At 35.8% G+C, this 23,889-nt stretch overlaps 1 protein-coding gene across 3 annotated transcripts in view; it reads left to right on the top strand.

Moving 5' to 3' along the window:
- PALLD (palladin, cytoskeletal associated protein) overlaps positions 1 to 23,889 on the top strand; it is a 498,686-nt gene that overhangs the window by 188,731 nt on the left and 286,066 nt on the right. For all 3 annotated transcript variants that reach the window (XM_074228994.1, XM_074228995.1, XM_074228996.1), the window contains exon 3: positions 9,505 to 9,683. In XM_074228994.1, the coding sequence (XP_074085095.1) occupies positions 9,505 to 9,683 (179 nt within the window). The remainder of the gene's footprint in view (positions 1 to 9,504; positions 9,684 to 23,889) is intronic.

Raw genomic sequence — 23,889 nt, 5'->3', positions numbered from 1 at the left:
TGATAGAAAGACAGTAAAGACAAAAGTAATTAATAAATTAATTACTATTTAGTTGTGGGGATATAAGATGTTACTTTAAGATCACTTTGATCTTAAAAGGAAACTCATCTTTGGCACTTTCTTCTGCCATTTTCTTCTGGTGTTTCTCAAAATTCATGCTATTATTAGGACAGCATTACTATTCCTTTGAGACAAAGAAACACCTGGCATATATAAATGTTGCATTGCTACTCTAGTGGTCTCTAAAGTTCTTTTCTTTACATAACTGTGTTCCATTATGATACCACTCAAGGAAATCTTTTCTGGAGTTAGTCTCATCCATGAAACTATGTGTCTACTGATTTCTGGGGGGAAAAGTATGGGAAAGAAATAGAGTTCTGAAATTTGTCATGTTTTCATCACAGCTGACATGATGAATCTTTCCAGAAATGACAAATCATCAGTTTTTCAGAAAAAGTATAGACAGGAATTTTTTTACATAGTTATTTTTGGTTTTCTTTAAAAATTTTAAATGACTGCAGTTTGAAACCAAAATGTTCCTCAAGGAGGGAACTAATAGGGGTAAGGGGAAAGAAGGGAAAGGAGATGAGGAGAGAGAGAGAGAGAGAGAGAGAGAGAGAGAGAGAGATTTAATGGCTTTCAAAATATTTTTAAATCAACTTTTATGTTTATCCCCCTGATCTCTAGGATTTAAAGTACTTTAGATGCTTTGATTAGTAAAATCTGGGAGTGTTCATCAACATTTAGAAGCTATTAGCCAATACTGATTTTTAAAAATAGCTTTTAAACTTTGTTCTATTATAATGATATATGTTTAAATTCTAATTCACAAAATATTTTATAATAAAATATCATAAGAGTAATAAACACCATGGTCAGAGATAGAGTACTGGAGGAGGAGTGAGGAAGACTAGAATTCAAATTCTCCTCAGACACTTTATTTTACTATGTGACCCTTAGAAGTCATTTAACTTCTCTGTCTTGGTTTGCTCAAATGAGTTAATAATGACACCAACCTCATGGGGTTGTTGCTCAGATGAAATAGCATATTAAAGCATTTGCACACCATTTTATTTTTTAGGTTTTTGCAAGGCAATGGGGTTAAGTGGCTTGCCCAAGGCCACACAGCTAGGTAATTATTGAGTGTCTGAAGCTGGATTTAAACTCAGTTACTCCTGACTCCAGGGCTGGTGCTCTATCTACTGTGCCACCTAGCTGACCTTTGCATGCCATTTTATTGAAACTCAAATGTGGTTTGATTTAGAACTAAGGACTGATATGATAAAAAAAGATCTGTGCTTACCTTGATATGTAGTGACATTAGAATAGATATGGTGGCATGTCAAGGGGAAGGGGGGTGATTTGCAATGATTCCATTGATGCAATGATTCCCTTGTGGGAAACTCCCTTCATTATTATAAATAAGCAACTCCTCTGCTCCTTATGGTCTTAGAGAGCACATTATTAGAACATGCGAAAGGTTAAGTGTCGTGCCCTTGGTTATACAACCAGTTTACATTAAAGACAAGACATGAATCCAGGTCTTCTCAACAATGAAGCCAATCCTTTATCCATTGTACCATACTTCCTACTGGAATGAATTTATACTGATCAAATTATAAATCAAATTAAGTCTGTCAGTGGTTCTTTTTTTCTTGACACAATGGTCATAAACAGTGGAAAGCACGTACATGTTTCAAGCCTATAGGGTGGGTCTTTTTCCATTTATAAATTGAGTTGCATCTCATAAAAATGAATCACTATTAATTTTGGTGCTTTGAATTTTAGTGCTTTTAGTAATTTTAGTGCTTTGAATTCTGCCAGATGTATACTCCAGTCCTGAAACCCTTCTCCAATGTTGAAAAGGTGTGGGAGGCAAGGGACAGGTTTCCCTAAAAAGAAATTGCCAAAACTTAAGAATGCCCAAGAAAAGAACTAAGTGCTACCTTGGTCAGCTACCAGAGGTTTTCAAACAGCTGAAGTTCCTCCAGTTTTAGATATTCTGCTGCTTCCTTTTTATTCCTAAACTAAATCACTACATTGTCTTCAATCAGATTTGGCCTCTCTTTTCTAAGCCAGTTTAAGGCAAAGCAAAGTCAGCTGTCATTCTTAGTCTATCCCTGGAATGTGGAAAGTTAGAAATTAAATATTGCACTTGACATATACAACAGCTTCTCATATTTCCACCCTACAGTTTTCTAGTGGGGATGATAGGGCCATGGCATCTTGGCTGACTAAATACCACTATCTTATTGTGGGACCAGCATATGACCTTTCAATTCCTGGGGGGGGGGGGGAAGCATTCTGCAATGGGGGTGAAGGGGAAGAAGATGAAGGGGAAAGAATTTTCCCCCTAGAATTCCATTCCAGAGCTCCATATTCATCAAATGTTCTAAAAGAACAGATCCATTCTAAATACAAGAATGCAGTTACAATTTACAAGGTGCTTTTTTATTGTATTCTGCAACTGTGAAAGCTATACCTTGCTAGAAGTGACCATCCATGGGCCTATTAATAATAATCAGCACAGAAGTTTGAACTTGCTTGGTTTCTCTGACATTAATCCACTCACCCCTCCTTAAGCAACATGATGGTCCTCCACTCCCGGGAAGTCAATATAGCAGTGCCACATTTAGTGGGGGCATGCAATAGCTATTAACTCAGAATTCTCAATCTCAAGGAACCCACTAACCACAGCCACTCCACAAAAGTGGGGATTAAAAGCATGTATCACCAAACTTGGTCAAAAAGTTCCATGTTAAACTAGAATTTTAGGTTTAGTTTTTCTGTTTTATCCAATCATTGACCAAGTCTTATCACAACCTTTATAATCCCTCTCAAATCTGTCTTCTTTCTATTTACATATCATCATCCTAATTCAAGACTCCAATATTTCTCCCCCAGATTATTGTAGCAATGTCTTAATTGATCTACTTACCTTCATTCTCTCATCTCTCCAATCTGTCATCCACATAGCTGCCAAGGTGGCATTCTTAAGGTACTGGCATAACTTCATCAACCCTCTCCTTAAAATGCTCTAGTAGGTATTACCTATAGTAAAAAACACAAACACCATTCAAAATATAAAGCTCTTCATCTCTAGCATCCAGCTACCTTTCCAGATCTTTTTTACAGATCACTCCGTTTCACATGTTTCACAAGTTATTTCCCACTTGTTAGAATGTTAGATTTTTGAAAGTCAGAACTATATTGTTTTTGTTTCTCTAGTCCTTAGCATGGTGCCTGGAATGTAATACTATAAGTATTTCATAAATTCTTAGGAAAGATGATTGATTTGTTTTAATTCATTTGAAGCACATTCCAAAATATATTTATCAGTTAAAGTTTTAAAACTTTTTAAGTCCTTTTTAACCAATTTGATAACAGTATATAAAAGAGTCAAGTCTCTAAATTCCATCAGTATTCTTATACCAAGACCTTGTAGTGCTTAGCATCATTTCTTATTCAACAAACTTAAAATGTTCATAGTGCCCCATCCAAAAAAGGATTAATTATTCTCTTGGAAATTGTACCAACTAAAAATATTACAATCCTTTATATTTCTATTTTTTGACATCTTTCATTCAAGATGGACTCATTTTTACTGGGAAGAGAGGGCAAGTCAATTCAATAACCAACATTTATTCAGTATCTACTACGTGCTATATCACTGTGATTGATGCTGAGAATAAAAAGACAAGGGAATTGTCTCTTCCTTTGATTACTACTTATATTCTTTTAAAAGCTTTTAGGAAAAGTAGAATTTGTTTTGCTTCTCCAGAATCACTTCACACACATACACACACACACACACACACACACACACACACACACACACACACACACACAAAACAAAACCTTAAAGTTGGAAGGCCTTCAGAGTTCATCTAAACCAAGTTTAATGTCCCTCTCATATTCTATCTTAAAATAACCACTGAATTTGTATAATCACTTTGCTCCATATTTTTAGATAGAACAGACCTTACTGATATCTAATTCAACCTCCTCATCTTATAAATGAGGATACTGAGGCCGCAAAATGTTACATCATTTTGCCCAGGGTCACCTATTTAGTGATAATTGAGGCCTATGTCTCCAGATTACTGGAAATTTTCATTTTTAAACTGAATTATTTACATACTCAAAGACTGAAAATCATGTGTTATTCATAATAAAATTTCTGGAAAAAATAAAGGTTGATATTAATAAACTAAAAACAAAATTGTATTTTTCCTACTTTTCCAAACTAGGTCTTATAATAGTCAATTCTCATGAGAAAATTATAAAATAATCTGTGACTAAATTATAGAGGAACTGGGTGCTCAATAGACAAAAGTATTTTCTAATTACTAAATACTAAAGTATTTTCTAATTAATTATATTTGGCATAAAAGTATAGTTTTTAAGTAATTCATTTTGTTCTTGTAGTGGTCATATGATATTGCCTCTCCTTAAATTTTTTCCTTATTTTTAACTTCAATTCCAGTTCTAAAGCAACTGTTTCCACTCCCTAGTGATTTTGAGCAAATACCCTCAGTACAGCCGGATTATACATCAGTGGAAATGTTGGATTGTTTCTCAAGGCAGCTGTATTAGTCACCATTTTGCTTAGTGTTATTAATATTCTCAGACAAGAATCGCTATATTCTTCCCTATAAACTGAATATGAATTCATCTGGCAAATTCATATCTTTTTTCTTTAGTTGGTGTTTGTTTGCTGTCTTATCAGGTTTATATCCCTAAAATCAACCTCAACAAGCTCAGTATCATCAACTCTTAATTTTTCAGTTTCTTTCTTTCTGATACCTCTGAAGTCTTCTTTTTGTTTTTGGTGATTTTTTTTTTTTGGCTTTTGCAAGGCAATGGGGTTAAGTGAATTGCTCAAGGTCACACAGCAAGGTAATTATTAAGTATCTTAGATAAGATTTGAATTCAGGTCCTTCTGACTCCAGGACTGGGGTTCCATTCACTGCACTTCCCTAACTGCCATATCTCTGAAGTCTTCTAATCTAATTCTCTCATCTTGCAGAGTAGGGAACTTAGGCCCAACAATGTTGTGATTTGCACCAGGTTACCTAGGCAAGCAAAAAAAATCCCACTATTTGAATCCATATTATCTTACTATATAACCAAAGTTGTTTTTCTCCTTTCCCCCTATCTTAGCCTCCTTTCTTTCAATCAAGACATGGGCAACTATATGGAAGTAGCTTGTGACATTGCTGTCAAATGAGGTTATTTGGTCCGTTAGTTTTTGCTTAATTGTTTTTCTTTGGTATGAGAGGATTTAGTCAGGTCACAGGAGATGTCAAGAAATGTCTGTAGTATAAAAAAGCAATACTCTTTTATTTAAAAATGCACTAAAAATAAACTATCAACAAGGAAAAACTACAGGAAGTCAAACATATAATCATCAACCATTGAATCCCTTGCCAAAAAATTGATGGAACTATAATAATCAAGAAATTTCACTGAGCAATATGATTTCAACAAATAACAACTGCATTGTGGAGTCTAAATTTGTTGGTGTCTTGAAATGAGAATTAGGTTTATGTCAATAATTTACCAGGTACAAAATAAGTTTGACTTCCATTTCATCTTACATATTCACTTAAACCTTATTTCTATATTGTAGAATCCCTTTATTCTTAAAATAAAAAAATTAAATTAAAATTAAAATTAAAAAAATTTTTTAAAAAGCTTCTATTTCCAGACCTTAATTAGGAGTAAGTCACTATATCCTGAAGTAATCCTCCCTAATTTTGGACAGCTCTAATTTTCTATAGTTGGTTGGGTCTTTATAACCAACATTCACATACACACACACACACACACACACACACACACACACACACACTTTCTGATTTTGCCCTCTGGGACCAGACAGAACAAGCCTGACAGCTCTCAACCCCACCCTAATCCTAATCTTCTCTTTTCTTGGCTAAACATTTCCACTTCTTTCTATAGTTCTTATAGCATGAACTTCACCTTTCTCAGGATATCCTCAAGTTTATTGAAGTTTTTCCTAAATGGTGATCATTAGAATTGAACAGTACTCTACATGTGCTCTGACCACGGTATGATACAGCAAGCTATTGATTCCTTACTCGTGGAAGCTCTGCCTCTCTTAATGCAATTCAATAGCACATTAATTTTTGTTGATTGGCATAAACTCAATTCAAATTTTGCTTGTGCTTCCTCAATGCCCCCAGAATTTTTTTCAGACAAATATGCCTCTTTTGTTTTGTATTGGTGAAGTTGGTTTTTGAGCCCAAGTATAAGAAAGAGAGAATACTAAAACTGGAAAGAACCATAGAGATTATGTAAAGCAATAATACAGTTGTAACAGGATTAAATTGGGAGAGGATGAGAAGTATCAAACAAACAAGGTATTAATGAGTCTTATGTAGGCCACTAAACTAGAGACTGGGGAAACAAAGAAATGTAAGATGTAGTCTTTGCCTTTAATTCATTCATTCAATATGCTATGCAGTGGATAGAGTCCTCCTGACTCCAGGATGGGAGCTCTATCCACTGCGTCACCCACTTATATAAATCTTACTCCTCTTTCAAGGTGTGGGACAAAGTCTACTTCAGCCAGGGAATCTTCCCTCTACCTCAAACAGGTTATAATTTTATCTCTTTTCTCTGAAGTTTTAAAGCAGCTATAATTTTTCTATTCAAGTGTGTTTGGTAATTATCATAACTTTATCAGCCCTCTCTTAAAATGCTCTAGTAGATCTCTATCACCTATAGTAAAAAATACAAACACCATTCAAAATATAAAACTCTTGTGGGGTGGCCAGGTGACCCAGTGGACAGAGCACTGGCCCTGGAGTCAGGAGTACCTGAGTTCAAATCCAACCTCAGACACTTAATAATTACCTAGTGTGGCCTTGGCCAAGCCACTTAACCTCATTGCCTTGCCCCCCCAAAAAAAAACCTTAATTAAAAAAAATTATGTAATCATTCAAAGGTTAAATCATAGGACATTTCTTGTGTTATCTTGTATGAAAATAAACATCAGAAGTCACCAGAAGTTCTGAGTTGAGATTGCCATCATTATCAACAACAGTTAAAGTAATAATTGATTTAGTCCTACTATGCATTAGTTATTGGTGATACAAAGAAATATAAGATATTATTCTTGTCCCCATTCAGAAGTTTACAATCTGTTGTCAGAAATTGTGCATATGCGCAAATATATAAAGTTATACTAATTACCAAACACACTTGAATAGAAAAATTATACCTGCTTTAAAAATTCAGAGAAAAGAGATAAAATTCCCAACTTGTTTGAGATAGAGGGAAGATTCCCTGGCTGAAGTAGACTTTTTCCCACACCTTGAAAGAGTGGTAAGATTTATATGTGGGTGGCACAGTGGGTAGAGCACCTGCCCTGGAGTCAGGAGGACCTGAGTCCAAACCTGGTCTCAGACACTTAATACTTACCTGTGTGACCTTGGGCAAATCACTTAACCCACTGTTTTGCAAACACCAAAAAAAGAAAAAAAAAAGAAAAAAGATTTATATAAGTGAAGAAAGAAATGGTATTCCGGGGATGCATGTAATCACATAGAATATTTAAGAGACAATGAGTAGGGGCACTTAGGTGGTGAAGTGGATATAGCACAGCCCTGGAAGCAGGAGGACGTGAGTTCAAATTTGGCTTCCAACAATAATTACCTAGCTGGATGACCTTGGGCAAGTCACTTAACCCCAATGCCTTGCCAAAACAACAACAATAGCAACAACCAAAGAGACATTGAGTAGAGCAGAGCAGAATGTACCTTTCAGGGAGAGAAATTAGGTTGCGGTTAGACTCTAGAGGTCTTTGAAGGCCAAACTATAGTTAGGATTTATTCTACAACCAATGGGGAGCCATTGGAAGCTTTTGAACTGAGGAGTAATATGTGTGTGTGTGTGTGAGCATATTTTAGGCAGATTAATCTGACATTTGTGTGTAGGGTGGACTGGGCAAGATGGAAAGCTGAGGGATCAGTTGGAAGACTGCTGTAATAGTCTAAACATGAGGTAATGAGGGGCTGGATTAGGATGGTAACAGTGGGAAAGGAAAAGAAAGGGCAGAGGAAATAACACAGCATTGGAAGAAAGACAACTTGAAGTAGACCTCAAAATCTGGAAGTACCGTCTTCTAAATTCACACCTAAACCTGTTTCACAAGATGCACAATTAGTATATATCAAATTTTCTACTTATTAAAAGAATGGTGACTGACTGTGCTTTGCTTCTTAGTTTTCATATTTCATCCTGCTCCTCTATTAGAGGCAAATATTCATCTCTAAGAATGTCTCTGTAAAATTTCTACTAAATAGAAGTACCATTTTAACAAGATTCTTTGCATTATTACCCTTGTTATAATTAGGAATACTCTATTATTACTCTAATGGAGACAAGTGTAATTTTGTTACACTTCCCTAAATGTAGGGAAGGTTATACTCAGTCCAAAGTGCTGGATTTCCAAGAAAGGATTCCTGGGCCAAAGAATTTAGTGGAAGATTAGACTAAGGGAAAAAAATCTCTAAGTGATTAGGAGTTAAATGGACAATGTTGTCAAAAGGGACTTTAGCTTTTCTATTTGTATCAAGTGGCAAATTCCTATGTATTTCTTTTAAAATAAATCATACTTGGCAAGTTTTTAGGGTCACAACTCAATTTTTCATTTTACAAAATGATGGAAAAAAGAAGAAAGTTTTGAATTCTGAAGAAATGGGGAGGGGAGAGAGAGAGAGAGAGAGAGAGAGAGAGAGAGAGAGAGAGAGAGAGAAAGAGAGAGGGGGGGAGGGGGGTCTGTATTTAAAAAAACAACCTGAGGCCCTTGAGAGCTAGTCTCACCAGGCTCCTGGTTGTTTGGGAAAGGAAAAGAGCTGACCAGTAAGAGTGAATTACAACTTAGCCTCTATGTCTATATAAAGTCTCCAAGGCCATGTAGCCTACTTGAAAGTTTTTAAAGTAACAGAAATGTGGAAGGAATTATATCTGGTATTTCTAAGCTGATTGTATAGTGAAGGTTGGTGGAAAATGCTGTGGACTGAGTTTTGAAAGGAATGTTAAGGCTATCACTAGTTCCTTCTAATTATTTTCATTTACTTAGCTGACAAAATTGCAAATTAGATTAGGAGGTATTTGCTTAAGTTTCTGTTTTTGATAATAAAACTATGAGATGTGTGTTGGTAAATCCCAATTCTTTTTTTATACAAGGCATTTTACGTTTTTATTCATATTCTGTAAGCCTGAGTTGTCACTGCTTATTTTTAAATTGAATGACAAACAAGTCTATATTATAAAAGGTGTTTTGTGGGAAAAGACTGCACGCATTTTTCTCAGAAAAGACCCAATTATAAAGAATGCAGTCCAGAACTGAAATTCTCATTAGTCATATTTGTGTAGTTTCAAATTAGTATCTCATCACATGGCATTTGGACTTTCATTTCTACTTTGTTTTAACCATAACTGTTCCTTTTTGTTTTGTCCTTCATATTCCAGATGGTTCTGTGAAGGTAAAGAGCTTCAGAATTCCCCAGACATCCAGATCCAGTGTGAGAGTGGAGGACTTCATACCCTAGTTATCACAGAGGCTTTTGAAGACGACACAGGGCGTTACTCTTGCCTGGCTACAAATTCCAGTGGTTCAGACACAACATCTGCTGAAGTCTTCATTGAAGGTAAGGAGAAGAAAAATGTTGAAATCTCCCAAGTTAAGACTGCCTCAGTATCCTACAATTTCTAGGCTCAAATGCTTTTCTAACTTAGAACTATTTTCATCAAATCTATTTTCACCAAACAAACAAATGTAACCCAAAAGAATGCCTTTGAAAGCTTAATGGCAAGAATGTCAGTTACATGTGTCCCATTTTCCTGCATTTGATCTTTTTAATTTGAACCATTTTTTGTAACATTCACATATATGTACACACTACTAAACACTAAGAGTGAATTCAAAACAATATAGTTTCATCAACTATAAAAAATAATTATTGAATGCTTGGTGAAGAGGTGAGAAATTGGGGGATCATGGGGACATGCAGAAAAATTCATCATTAAGTAGACTATCATAATGAATTTTTCCTATATTTTCATTAAACCCTAGGCATTTTCCTCCCTTCAATTATGGTTCTATTGTTCTCTAAAATAACATCATTTTTGGCATGACTTAGTATTGGTAAAGTAGTAAGGGGGGTGATAACCTTAAAGGAAAAGTGTTGTCTATTAAATTTATTATAGCATTATATCCATATTATAATTCAGAACACTTGGAACCAACTTCCCTGAAAAGCATAAAACAATGCTTATTTCAAATGTTCCTGAAATCAAGAAAATCTACCACATATATTGGTCCTTTTCCTGGTAACTGGTTATCTTATAAAGTTTTATAGTTAAAGTTTAGAAATAAAAACAAAGTCCCTAAAGTCACCATTACCTTTATCTTGAACTTTTCACCAGATAATTGCCCTCAAAGTTTTTCATTCTCTTAAAAAAGAAATAAAGCAATAGCAAATATTCAGAAAGGAGTTTATTTAATATCCTCATTTGTATTTCCTCCAGAACCAGCCTCCTAAGACCAAGCAAGAAATATTTTCTTTCTAAAAGTAACAACTCTTTTGCCTAGTATTTATACTTGTTTTATGCACTGTGCCTCTAATAATAAACTCTTTTGCTCTGTCCTGGGAATCAGAGAATGGATTTCATGTACTGTCAATGAGGTTGAGACATAGCTTAAGTTGTAGCCTTGAGAGGGAGGCAGGAAAAAAATGAACTAAACCTAATTATGTTCACTCACATTCCTTGAAATGTTGTTATAATATAGTCTAAGGATTGCTAGTTTTGAAGGCAGAGAGATTCTGAATTCACATCTTTGCTCTGCCACTTCTTAGCTGAGTGACCTTGAACAAGTTACTTTCCTCTATTGACCTCTGTTTCCTAAAATGAGGAAGATGGTCTCTGGGCTCCCTTAAAACTCTTGATCTATAATCCTATTTGTCTGATATCAATCATCAATGTGATATAGTAGAAAGAGTCCTGGACAGCAAGTTTTATTCTCATTTCTGCTATGTGACCTTGGCTAAGTCTTTTATTCTCTTCTGGGCCTGTTTCCTCAGATGGAAAATGGGGAGCAGGAGAAAGAATCATACTAAATCATAGGATCATTAAAGCATAGACTTAGAGACAGAAAGGGACCTTAGAGGTCACTCAAACCAATCCCCTCATTAGACAGAGGAAGAAATTGAATCATAGAGACATGAAGCTACTTATTCAAGGTCACAGAGTTAGTAGATGGAAAGGTCCTCCCTATGGCTCCCATCCAACACTCTGTCCACTACCTCCCAATACGACCCATTCCAGCTTCTAAAATTCAGTGAGATTCACCCCTGAAAATGACTGGGGTTCCTGCATTCATAACACAAGAGCAGATATGAAAGGGAAAATCTTGAAGGATTAGCTTGAAATGATACACAGCATCATTAGTTGCCTAAAGAAATAAAATGTACCAAAAACACCTCTGTACCACAGCTGTTAAATGCAAGCATATTAGTATATCAATGGTTGTCTTACTTGAAGCAAAACTGGTTCTCCTTCATGCCATACTACGGGCTATGTACTTTTTCTATGCCTCTAGGTCTCCTTACCTTCCACAACTACTTTTGGGAAGAATAATTATAGTCACATTATCATTCCTGAAGTGTATATGTTAATCAATTGTCCTATGACTTCATTCACCAGCATTACCATCACCAGTTAAAAAACTCATTCCATGGCTTATTGTTGTTCATTTGTATCCTACTCTTTATGACTCCATGAAACATTTTTGTCATTTCTTTCTCCAGCATATATACAAACAGAAATTAAGTGACTTACCCAGGGACACACAGCTAATGTCTGAATCTGGGTTTGAACTCAGGTCCTCCTGATTCCAGGTCCAGAGCTCTTATCTACTGAACCATCTAGCTGCTCATACTCCAGAGCTATCACTCCCTTATACTGTCTTTCTATTTGTATTTATGCATCCAGAACTTTGCACAAATATATGATACATACCAAATATCCAATAAATGCTTTTTTTTATTCATTCATTTGCAAATCTGACATGCTAAACATTTTTTTTGCCTTCCATAATCCTGAAGTATCCAGTATTGGTAAAAAAAAAAAAAAGATTCAGGAACTCTAAGCACAGAACATTTTTTTTCTTGCATCTGATGCTTCTAAATGAAAGCCGACAGACTGACAGTCTTATGAGGTCTTGGAAGAGTCCATTTTTGTTTGTCTATATGTTGGGTCAGTTCCATAACCCCTGTAGTTCTCCAACAAAGACCATCGGCTTTTTCCCATGTACCCTTTTCCACATGGAAGTACTGATCTGAGTTCAGTTGCCAAACATCCATTAGGGGTTAGCATCTCTAATCACTGCATACTGAGTTTAGACAGATTAGGTATGAAGGGAGTGTAAGGGAGCAGAGGAGAGGGATATTCAACTATCCATCACATCTCTCAGGACCAATGTTAAATGCCTTAGAAAAAGGTCTTATAGAATGATCTTATAAAACATGCAAAATAATGTCAGACAACTGACAAGTACAGCATGTTAGAATCCACAAGTCTAATTATGTGAAATATGAGAGAAGTATTGATATTTCTCTTAGCTTTGCCACTTGACTCAAAGTGAAGACCTATTTTACCATAATTTTCATGTTTAATTTCCATCAGGGCTAAATTAGACTCAGATCTATTCCCACTGAATTACTGTCTAAAGCGCTTACACCATTAGTATGTCAACATAGAGTTTTCCAAATCCATTAGAGAATATCAAATATGCCTTTTGAATCAGAAAACTCACAAAAGTGACAAGTCAAAGACATTCATTGAAGACCTGATTTTTGCTCTAGTTATGAAGTTCACCTTTACTTAAGCCCTATTTCAGTGTCACATTAACACATGGAAGGGACTCTGGGTTCTTAAATACTGGCACATTTGAGTTCCTTTAACTGAATTGCAAGCTGTGCCAGGATACTCCAAGTTGAAAAGACTTTGAGTTGTTGGCATGCCTGCCAGTTTCATCTTATCCTCCAAGGATCATCCTAGCTAAGCTTGGAAGAGTTCACTGACAATACTTGACCATCATGTGATGAATTGGTTTAGCCACAGATAATTATTAAAGAGTCGACTAGGGCATGAAGGGATGGTTTATAAATAGATGGAGAAAATACCCAAACCAAAGTAATCATAACTCTCTAAAAATTTGAAGGATAAAATTCAGACAGTTAAATGATAGGGGGGAAACTGAAATGAAAGATTGGTGAATCAATAGATTATTACCACAAAGCTAGCCACAGTGCTTAAAGAAAAAAATCAACTATTTTTTTCAAATGAAATTAAGAAATGTGTTGAATGTTTACCTAGAAACTCTGCACAAAGAAATACAAAATCTCTAAAGTATTCTCATAAGAGATGGAGAGGCACAACAAAATGACTAAAGTTGGACAGATGCAATATGAATGTGACAAAGTTAAATAACACTAGATTTACATGAGATCAAAACAAAAGAAATTACAAGATTGCATGTGATCATTTACTAGATGAATTGTGAGGTCAGTAACTGCCATTGGCACTCAGAGACAAGTATTTATTAAATTCTTTTGGTTTGATAGACATTGTGATAGACGTTGAGAATATAAAAAACAAAGACAGGGATAGTCCTTATTTTTGAGTATATTCTATTGAGGAAGAAAACATGTGCATGTATAAGTGATGATGATATTTGTCCTTAATTCTTGAAGAAGGCCATGATATCAGGATGATGTTGCCATAACAAGCACATGAATTGAATTTGAGTGAGGGGGTTTGTGCTAAGTCACCAACCTCACTTTCTCCTTCAGAGTCATCTGGGTCCGGTGGTCAGATATGAATCAGAACAACTGGAGATGATCCTGGATGTGAGGCAGGCAACGTTAAGTGATTTGTCCAGAGTCTTATAACTAGTAAGTGTCAAACGTCTGAGTCTAGATTTGAACTCCCATCCTCCTGACTCCAAGACCAGTGTTCTTTCCATTGGGTCACCTAGCTGTTCCTTGCATATGCAAGTATATACAGATTTAAATAAATATACATTTATATTAAAAATGAAATTAGGAGCGGCTAGGTGGCACAGTGGATAGAACACTGGCCTTGGAGTCAGGAATACCTGGGTTCAAATCTGACCTCAGACACTTAGTAATTACCTAGCTGTGTGGCCTTGGGCAAGCCAAATAACCCCATTGCCTTGAAAAAATCTTAAAAAAAAATGAAATTAACACAGGAAAAGAAAGAAAGACATTTTAGACTAGGATGTTCAGGGAAAGTCTTATGGAAGTTTGATTTGAGTCCTGTCTTTTGGAGTAAGTCAGATATGAACTGTCAAAGAAAAATTCCAAGTAGATAAGAGGCTTATCATAGATTCAGAACTAAAAGGAACCTTAGATATCACCTATTCCAAATCTCTTATTTTGCAGATGAGGAAAATGAGACCCAAAGGGGTTTAGTGACTAGTTCAAGGAGCAAAGAGAGAACTAAGTACTAAGGAGAACTGAAATAGTATGACATGAGGAAAGGTGCAAAGGCAGAATAATTCAAAGGGTATATAGTCTATAAGAATTAATAAGCTACAGGGTGGCTAGGTGGTGCAGTGGATAGAGCACTGACTCTGGAGTCAGGGATCCCTGAGTTCAAATCTGGCCTCAGACACTTAATAATTACCTAGCTGTGTGGCCTTGGGCAAGCCACTTAACCCCATTGCCTTGGAAAAACCTAAATATATATAGATGATATAGATATAGATATATAACATTGTATTTATTCACACTGAAGTTAACTCCTTCCAATAATTTTTCCACTCAAATGTGGTCATGAGATGGGATTTTATGATTTAAATCATTCCTTTTGCTGATAGAGTAGACTGGTACTAAGGGCCTGGACCACAGTGACCCTTTTGTAGTGCCTGAATGCTTGGGAAAACATTGAGAGAATAAAAAGAAATATGAGGTGAGACAAGTGAGAGAAATGGGAAATCATCTTTACTGCTCATATCTGAGAGAAAAGTATGTATACAAAAGGAAATAAATTTCAAGTAAAAATGCCATGCATTATTCTGTCTTTCTAGATATTTGGCATTAAGAAAGTTTGAGAGGTAAAAGTCAACTCCTTGGCAATGATCCTCAGAAAAAATTTAACATTTTTGCTTGAGGTTACAACTAGGTGATTGACCTTTATTATATTAGATACTTCCTTGAAAAGTGAAGGGAAAAGTCTGTTGACACTTGTCTCTAGCATTCCTCCACCAGAAAGGAATGTCATTCTCCATTAAGCACTCACTAATATTCCAGAAATAGTCTAGCCTCAAACTCCTTCCCCACCTTTGTGATCAGAGTAGAAAACCTTTATTTTGTCAGAAATAACAAAATAGGGTAGATCAAGTGCTCAGTTTGTAGCATCTCAGTTTTAACACTGGCTCTTCAACTTAACTATTTCTGTGACCATGAGGCAATAGTTTAATCTTTCTGGGCCTCAGTTTCCCCATCTATAGAATGAGGGTATTGGACTAAATTAACTCTAACATGGCAATTAGCTATCAATCTAGGGACAAATAAATGAAAAGGCATCTCATCATCTTAAAAGTAATAACTTTTAAAACACACACACACACACACACACACACACACACACACACACACACACAGGACACCTCCCAAATCTCAGGGGAAAGAGGAAGAACCTAAGAATATAAAATTTTGCATATTTTTTGCTTCACTATTTTTCTTTCTTCCAAAGCAGGGTTCTATAGAAGTTGAGTTTGTTAGGAAATAACTCTGATGTGCATAGGGAGAAAGGGGTGAGAGGAGAGTGGAACACCAAAAATATTTTCAACTTTCTATATGACTGCAAGAAGTGTTTTAACATATTCTACTCTCAGTCACATAAATACGTAGATATAATAGCTACAGTGAAATAAGCTAGAAGCCTTCCAACCAGTGTCCCTCCCTCCTCAAGCTCAAGGAATGACATACATATACTGAAGAAAAAACTAACCTGACACCTGAGATGTTGCCCTGGGCAGCAGGTGCAAAGCAGATGATGAAAGGGAGAAGGTAGAATGGGGAAGGAGGAAGAAATTGCCCTGTAAGAGTGTTGGCACAGATAAGGGGATTCGATCTACCGCCTCTGACAGAAGCTGCCTTGTCACCTGAGATGAAAGGTGACATTGGATTTTGCCTGGGGATGGGCAGGTATATGAGAAGCCCATAGAAATTCTGTTTCTTCTATTTTCTTACCCTTCCAAAAAAAATTTACTAAGCACTGTTTCTATGTAGCAACTTTTGCTAAGACCGTAGAAAGAAATAAAAATAAGTAGAAATTATTCTTAAAATATAGGTTAAATGACACCTTTTTTCCATTTCTTCCACCCTGAAAGTGCATGTTTTAAATATTTGAAGTTAGACCAAACTAATCTGTTTGTGTGCCCATGTCAACAGTAAGAGACTATTGATTTAGCAAATGTCATAGCTACCACAATATTCACTAGACTTCAGCCTTAATCACCCTAATAAAGACTCTCAGTAATTGCCAGTGACTTCCTAACCACCAAAGACCAAAGATCAGATAATTTATCAGACTAGGTTTGCTTCCAAATAGTGATCTGATCTAAGTTTTTAATCCTTCCTGATCTTTGCACACATCCATTATTGTCTACCATTTACTCAATCCTTTTTCTAAAATCATTTTATTGATACTCTTTATCTTTATCTGACCAGTAGCATTTCTCATCCAGATTGAACCCTCTCTTGTGATGCAGAAAAGTAATTAACTAAGATACAACTCAACTAACAAGGAATATAATATTTGGTACTAGTAATCCCTTCTCCTCTCTGTCATCAGGGAGGAGGCAAATTTATTTGTCTTTTCTCTGAAATCTCCAATAACTTAGAATTCAATTCCTTTTTAGTTTCCTGTCCATTTACTTGAGAATGTCAGTTTCTTGAGAGTAAGATGTATTTCATATTTTATACTTAAATCTCTAGCATTTAGTATAGTTTCTGGCATTAATCAATTTTTTGGAGATTAGCTGTAGTTTTTATATACATTGTTCTTTTGGTTCTGTTCATTTCACTCTGTAGTTCATACAAATCTTCTCTCCTTCATCTGGATTACTCATTCTAGTCATTTCTTACCAAACAATAATATTACATTGCATTTATTTACACTCTTTCTTCCCTTGGTTTTCCTCCAATCTTTCTGACCATTCCTTTATGCCATCTTTTTCATTTCACCATAACCCTCACAGACCTTCCCTGAGGCGCTCTGCTTTTCTTTTTGTCTTCTCATTCCCTTGGTGACATTACCCACTGACACAGCTACCACAATCTTGTCTATGTATATTATTTATAAATCTATATCTCTACCTTCAACCTTTCTCTGAAATCCTGTCACTCATCTCCAACTTCCCTCTGGTCAGTTCCACTTGTATGACCCATTATAACTGCACATTCAACATGACTGGAATAAAAACAATTTTCCCTGATTTCTCATCCTGACTCCCCTGCTGCTGTTAAAGATACCAGCACTTTTCACAATTACACAATTTAGACATCTGTGTCATCATTAACTCCCTCCTTATCTTTACTTCCCATGCCATAAGCAATTCTGTCCTCTCTGTATTATATAATATTTTTGTTATTTTGACCCTTGTTAACTTATGCCTGCCTATATTATGGACCCTAGGAGTTTTTCATCCAACCTCTCTAGTTCTCTCTCCCAACCTTTCAATTGATTCTATGTATCATTGCCAGATAAATCTTTCTAAAACATCACATTTATAATGCCTTTCCTCTGATAAGAAATCCTCAATGGCTCCCAGTTCCCTACAAGGCAAACTTGTACCTGGCTTTCTAATTCCTCTGTAATTTGATCTCAGCTTACTTTCCTAACCTTATCTGCTACTACTCCCAAATCAAATTCATACTGAACCATCTGGCCTACTCCCTCAGGTGCCTTGTACTCCCCAACCTCCATCCATTCATACTAGGTGCTAGGAAGTTATAATCCATAGAATACATATGTGAGTGAAGAACAGGACAGCATGTGACAGGTAATACTGGAATAGTACTAAGATTTGTCATAATTTAGTAAGGAAGAAATTGCTTCCCAATGGAGTCATTAAAGAAGGCTTCAGGTAAGATGTGATATTGGAAAATGACTCTGAAGAATACACTGAATTTCAAGTAGCTAAAATCAGGGCATCCCTGATGAAAAGAATAGTATATAATATATATATATATATATATATATATATATATATATATATATATATATACACACACACACACACACACACACATCTGTAGTGAAGTAAAGGGAGTTCCCCATCTAGAAAATGAACTGGAGGAGGAAATTGGTAACCACTTTTTTGCCAAGAAAACCCTAAATGAGGTCATAGAGAGTTAGACCCACTACAACAACAAACAGCAATAATAATAATAATAATAATAATAACAATACATCATCATGGAGAACATTTATACAGGACTTTAAGTTCTGCAAAGCACTTTACAAAAAATTATTTTATTTTATCCTCCCAATAACTCTCAAAGGTTATTATTATCATTATTATTATTATTATCTTTATACATATGAGCAAAATGGGGTTGAGAAGGGTTAAATGACTTGCTCAGGGTCATTCAGCTAATAAGTAATTGAGGAAGGATTTGAACTCAAATATTTCTACCTCCAAGTCCCAGACTTTAACCACTCTTCTAGCTAGCTTCATGCTAGTGGGGAATAAATCTAGAAAGGGTAATTTGGGAAAGATAATTGGGAACCTTGAATGCCAAACTAAATGACTTAAAATTTTTTTCAGTGAGCTTTGGGAATCCAGGAAAGACTTATAAACAAGAAGAATGGGCATGAGCCCTGAGAAGTGCTACAAGATTAAAAAGGACTAATTCATCCAGAATGAACTGAAGGAGGTGACCCAGGCATACAAGACTATTGCCATCTATATCTACCAAAGTTTTTAAAACAGCACTTTTTGGTGGTAGCCAAAAACTGGAAACAAAGTGCACGCTCATTGTCAGGGAATGACTGAACAATTTGTGATAGATGAATGTAATGCATTATTATTGTATCATGAGAAACTAATGTAAAAATTCAGAGATATCGGGGAAGATTTATATGACCTGAGACAGAGTGAAGGAAGCAGAACTAAACAAATAGTAAGAACAACTAGAACAATAACATCAAAGAGAATAACACTAAAAATTTAAGAACTCAGATATTACAATAACATGCTTGACTCCATTGGACTAATAACTAAACCTACCTCCCTTTTGTCTTTACAAAGGAGGTAGAACTATAGGTGCAGAATAAGCCATGGGCTTCTGCTTGGTTGATTGAACTATTTTCCTCATTGCAGAGTGTGCAGGAGAAGGGAGGGATTATTGGGAAAGTAAGGTAGGATTTTTTTAAAATCTATTAATAATATATTTAATGGATATAATTTTTACATTTACCACAACATTCAATGAAACACTTTTATTCCTAAAAACCCAGAAGAGGCTAAACAATTGAAATATTTACATTTGAAATGTATTTTGTAATTGTGTAATTTTCATTTAATGCTACTTATTCAGTTCTCTGTCCAGCTGAATGAGTATTTAGAGAAGTTTTCCCCCTAAAGATTAAAGAATCAGTAAATTTAAAAATATTAAGATTTTAAAAGGTTATAATAGGTCTTTGAAATACTAGGGGTGTGAATTCAAGTAGAAACATAAGTAGGAACTGTCTGAGGCAGGACTCAAGCTCAGATCTTCCTGATTTCAAATCCACTATTCTAGCCCCTACAGCACTTATCAATCCTGTGAATTTTATGGCCCCAGGAGTTTTTCCATCTTTTGTGTGTGACATGGAGGACTCCTTTACTAGTCATAGATTAATAGTGAATTGTGTGAGAAAGATCTTTGCCAATGCAAAAAGCAGCTCCCATGTAGAGATTCACAATGCTCCTGCTATTCAGATCCTCTCAAAGTGAATGGTGCCATTCAGCTACATTTAGAGACTGGCAAGATTATGGGCTTGAAGTTTATTACTGATAACCTCTATACAGTGAGTAGTAATGCCAGCTTAGATTGAAATAGTACAGTCATCAATAGAGAGAGAGATATTCTGGAACTTTTGATTTTGTCCAATGATGGGAACTCCTAGATTTGAAAACTGACTCTACCAAGGCAGGTTGGCACTTTCTCTGCAACTTATAGTCTTATATGAACTTGAACCCAGATCTTTCTAACTTCAAGACCAACTTGATATTGACTGTATTATATTTCTCTTATGCATTATACACACTGTGGAACTGATTTCATCAGCAGGAGGAACTCCTATTTTGAACATCCCCTCCAAAAATGCAGATACCAAGCCCAAGAACCAGTAGAACAGCCAGCCAGCACTTACTAAGAACCAGGTGCTATACTGAGAACTGAAGATCTAAAAGAAAGCAAAAAAAGCTGTTTCCTTCAAGGAGTTCATATTCTAATGGGAAAGTCAATATCTAAAGCATACAAATACACACAAATATATAAAATATAAGCAGAATAAATAGAAAGAAATCTCAGAGGGAAAGGCACTTGTATCTCATGGGACTAGAAGGGTCCTTTTTCAGAAGATGGGATTTAAGCTATGTCTTCAAGGGAGCCAGGGAAGCTAAGAAGTAGAGGTTAAGGGAAAGAGCATTGCTACTGTGGGAGGAACAGTGCAAAATCATGGTATATGAGAAGCAACAAGAAATAAGGCAGTGTGTAGCTGGATCATATGATAAAAAGGTTAATTTGTGAATACCAAATAGTGAATCTTATAATTGATTCTGGAGATAAAAAGGAGCTACTAGAATTTATTAAGTAATATGATGGTCAGGCTTGAACTTCAGGAAAATCATTTTAGCAGCTGAGTGGAAGGAGTCTTGAAGTGTATCAATCAGAAGGTGCTTACAATAGTTCAGGTGACAGATGTGATTTTCTATGATGTGATATTGAGGGGGTTGGAGGGGGGAGTGAGAGACAGAAAGAAATACAGAGACATGGAGGGGAGGAAGGAAAGAGAGTGAAGAAGGAAGAAAAGACTTCCCCTTGTTGAGAGATGAAAAGAACCTGAACTAGAGAGGGAGTGTTTTGAGTGAAGAGAAAAACAAATATATATGAAATGTTATGAGAGTAGAAATACTGAGATTTGACAGCAGCTACACAGAGTTAGTGACAAAGAGAAATGAAACATGGCACTGAAGGATTGTGAGTACAGCTCTTGAAGATCTGAGTTCAAATCCTGCCATAGATGCTTACTAGCTATATGACCCTGGACTAGTCACTTAGCCTCTCTGTGTCTCATTTTCCTCCTCTGCAAAATGGAGGTGGTAATACTACCTTCCTCTTAAAGTTATTGTTATAATCAAATGAGTTAATGTTTTATGAAGTACTTTATAAGCATTAAAGTGCCATATGAAAGCTAGTTATTGTTATTAGAACAAAGCAGTTGTCAAACTTTATCAATTCAACCTCTACATCTCTTTCCCCTTCCCTCTACTGACATGGCCACCACTCTAGTCATTCTCATTCAGTGAATTATGTTTCCAAGTTTAAGAAAAAAAGAAAAGTAATTTCAGGACATAATATTGGACAATATTTCTTACTTGAATAATTGCTATAGCCTCTTATGCTTTCCCTACCTTATCTCTTACCACTCCAAGTACATCTTCCACAAAACTGTCAAAGTGATTTTCTAGAAGAACAGATCTGACCATGTCACTCCTCTCTGTAGGAAACACTAAGGCTCCTTATTATTGCTTCTAAGAAAATATAAACTCTTTTGTCTTTTAAAGCCTGGCCCCAACCTACCTTTTCAATCTTATTATATAAGGCTTCCCTTCATGTACAGAGTGTTCCAGTCAAACTTCTTATTGTTGCTTATTCATAACACTATTTCTCATCTCTAGACACCGGCTGGGTCACATTCATGACATGTACTCCATTCTCACCTCTAACTCCTAGAATTTCTAGATTTCTTTATTAGCTTAACTCATACACCATTCACTGATGGGTCTTGGATAGATTGTATCCCATTCTTTCCTGGGTAGCAGCCCTTCTAAACTGCTAATACATTTTCCTCAATGGGGAGTGAGGGGAGTTTGGGGAGTGAGAAAAGGAACTATTTCACCTCTGATTCATATCCCCAGTATCCAACACAGTGCCTGAACAACAAAGTTGCTTAATCAATGCTTATTGATTGACTAACCACATAGGAAAAGTGACTGATGCTACTAACTGCCTTGTAGCAAATAAATATATTAGAGTAACTGAATCAAACCATTTTCAATGATATCGGAAACACAAATCTGAAAATGTAAAGTTGAAAAGCAGGAATTAAGTTCAGCAAGAAGATGGTGCTGAACAAAACCCAAAATTTAATAAGCTCTCATTAAAATGTAATTCTTGGGGCATCTAGATGGTGTAGTAGATAGAGCACCAGCCTGGGAGTCAGGAGGACCTGAGTTCAAATGCGACCTCAGACATTTAATAATTACCTAGCTGTGTGGCCTTGGGCAAGCCACTTAACCCCATTTGCCTTGCAAAAAAACTGAAAAAGAAATGTAATTCTTGCTATCGTAGTTGACTTTATTGCCACTGAAATTTTTTTGCCCACATTTCTCTTAAGACAAAGTTCACTAATGTTCAGCTATGCATGTAGCCTACAATTTGGTCATGGTTTTTATAGAGATGGTGAAATCAAGAAGTTTAAATACAAATTTTTAAACAGTATTTTAATTTTTCCCAATTACACATAAAGATAATTTTTAACATTCATTGTTTTTATTTTGAGTTCCAAATTTTTTCCTCCTTCCCTTACTTACATCTTCCCTAAGACAGTAAGCAATTTGATATAAATAATATATGTGTAATCATAAAAAAATTTCCATATTTTGTTGTGAAATCAGAAATAGACCAAAAGAAAAAAAACATAAAAAAGAGAAAAATAGTATGCTTTGATCTACATATCACTTCTTTTTCTGCATATGATAACATTTTCCATCATGAGTTCTTTGGAATTGTCTTCAAGTGTTGTATTGCTGAGAATAATCAAGTCATTCATAGTTTATCATCATACAGTAGTACTGTTACTGCGTACAGTATTCTCCTGGTTCTGCTCATAAAGTGAAACCTAATTATCTGATATAATTGTTTCTAGTTGTGGTGATCCTGAACTAGATATCCTTCAAGTTTCCTGATTAAACTGAGCTTATTTTGGCTTCTCTATAAGTTAGCTAGCTAGCCCTTGGAAATGAGCCTGAACAATGCTGCTTGCTTAGGAAAGAAGAAAGTTTAAAATAATTTTTATATCTCATAAAGCAATCATTTGAACGTTTCTGAATGATGGTCAAGAAGACACAGAATCCATGTGGCTCAGTATGATATTTCTCTTTCATTCTCAAAGAAGACCACAGCATCAGGGAGGTGATGCCATGACAAGCACATGAATTGAATTTGAGTGATTGGGGGGCGGTGTTGCTGTGCTAAGTCACCATCCTCACTTTCTCCTCCAAAGCCATCTGAGTCCAGTAGCCAGATATGAATCAGGATGATTAGAAATGGCCCTGGCTGTAAGGCAATCAAATGACTTGCCCAAGATCACATAGCTGTTAAGTGTCAAGTGTCTGAAGCTGGATTCGAACTCCCATTCTCCTGACTCCAAACCAGTGTTCACTCACCAGCTCAGTATAGAGACAAGAGAACCTGCATTTAAATTCTGCTTCTGACATTCATTGGCTATGTGGTCATAGCTAAAGCTCCCTGAGTCCATTTCATCACC

This window comes from Macrotis lagotis, chromosome 3, assembly GCF_037893015.1.
Source record: "Macrotis lagotis isolate mMagLag1 chromosome 3, bilby.v1.9.chrom.fasta, whole genome shotgun sequence".
Lineage (NCBI taxonomy): Eukaryota > Metazoa > Chordata > Mammalia > Peramelemorphia > Peramelidae > Macrotis > Macrotis lagotis.
This window is presented reverse-complemented; position numbering and strand designations above follow the sequence as displayed.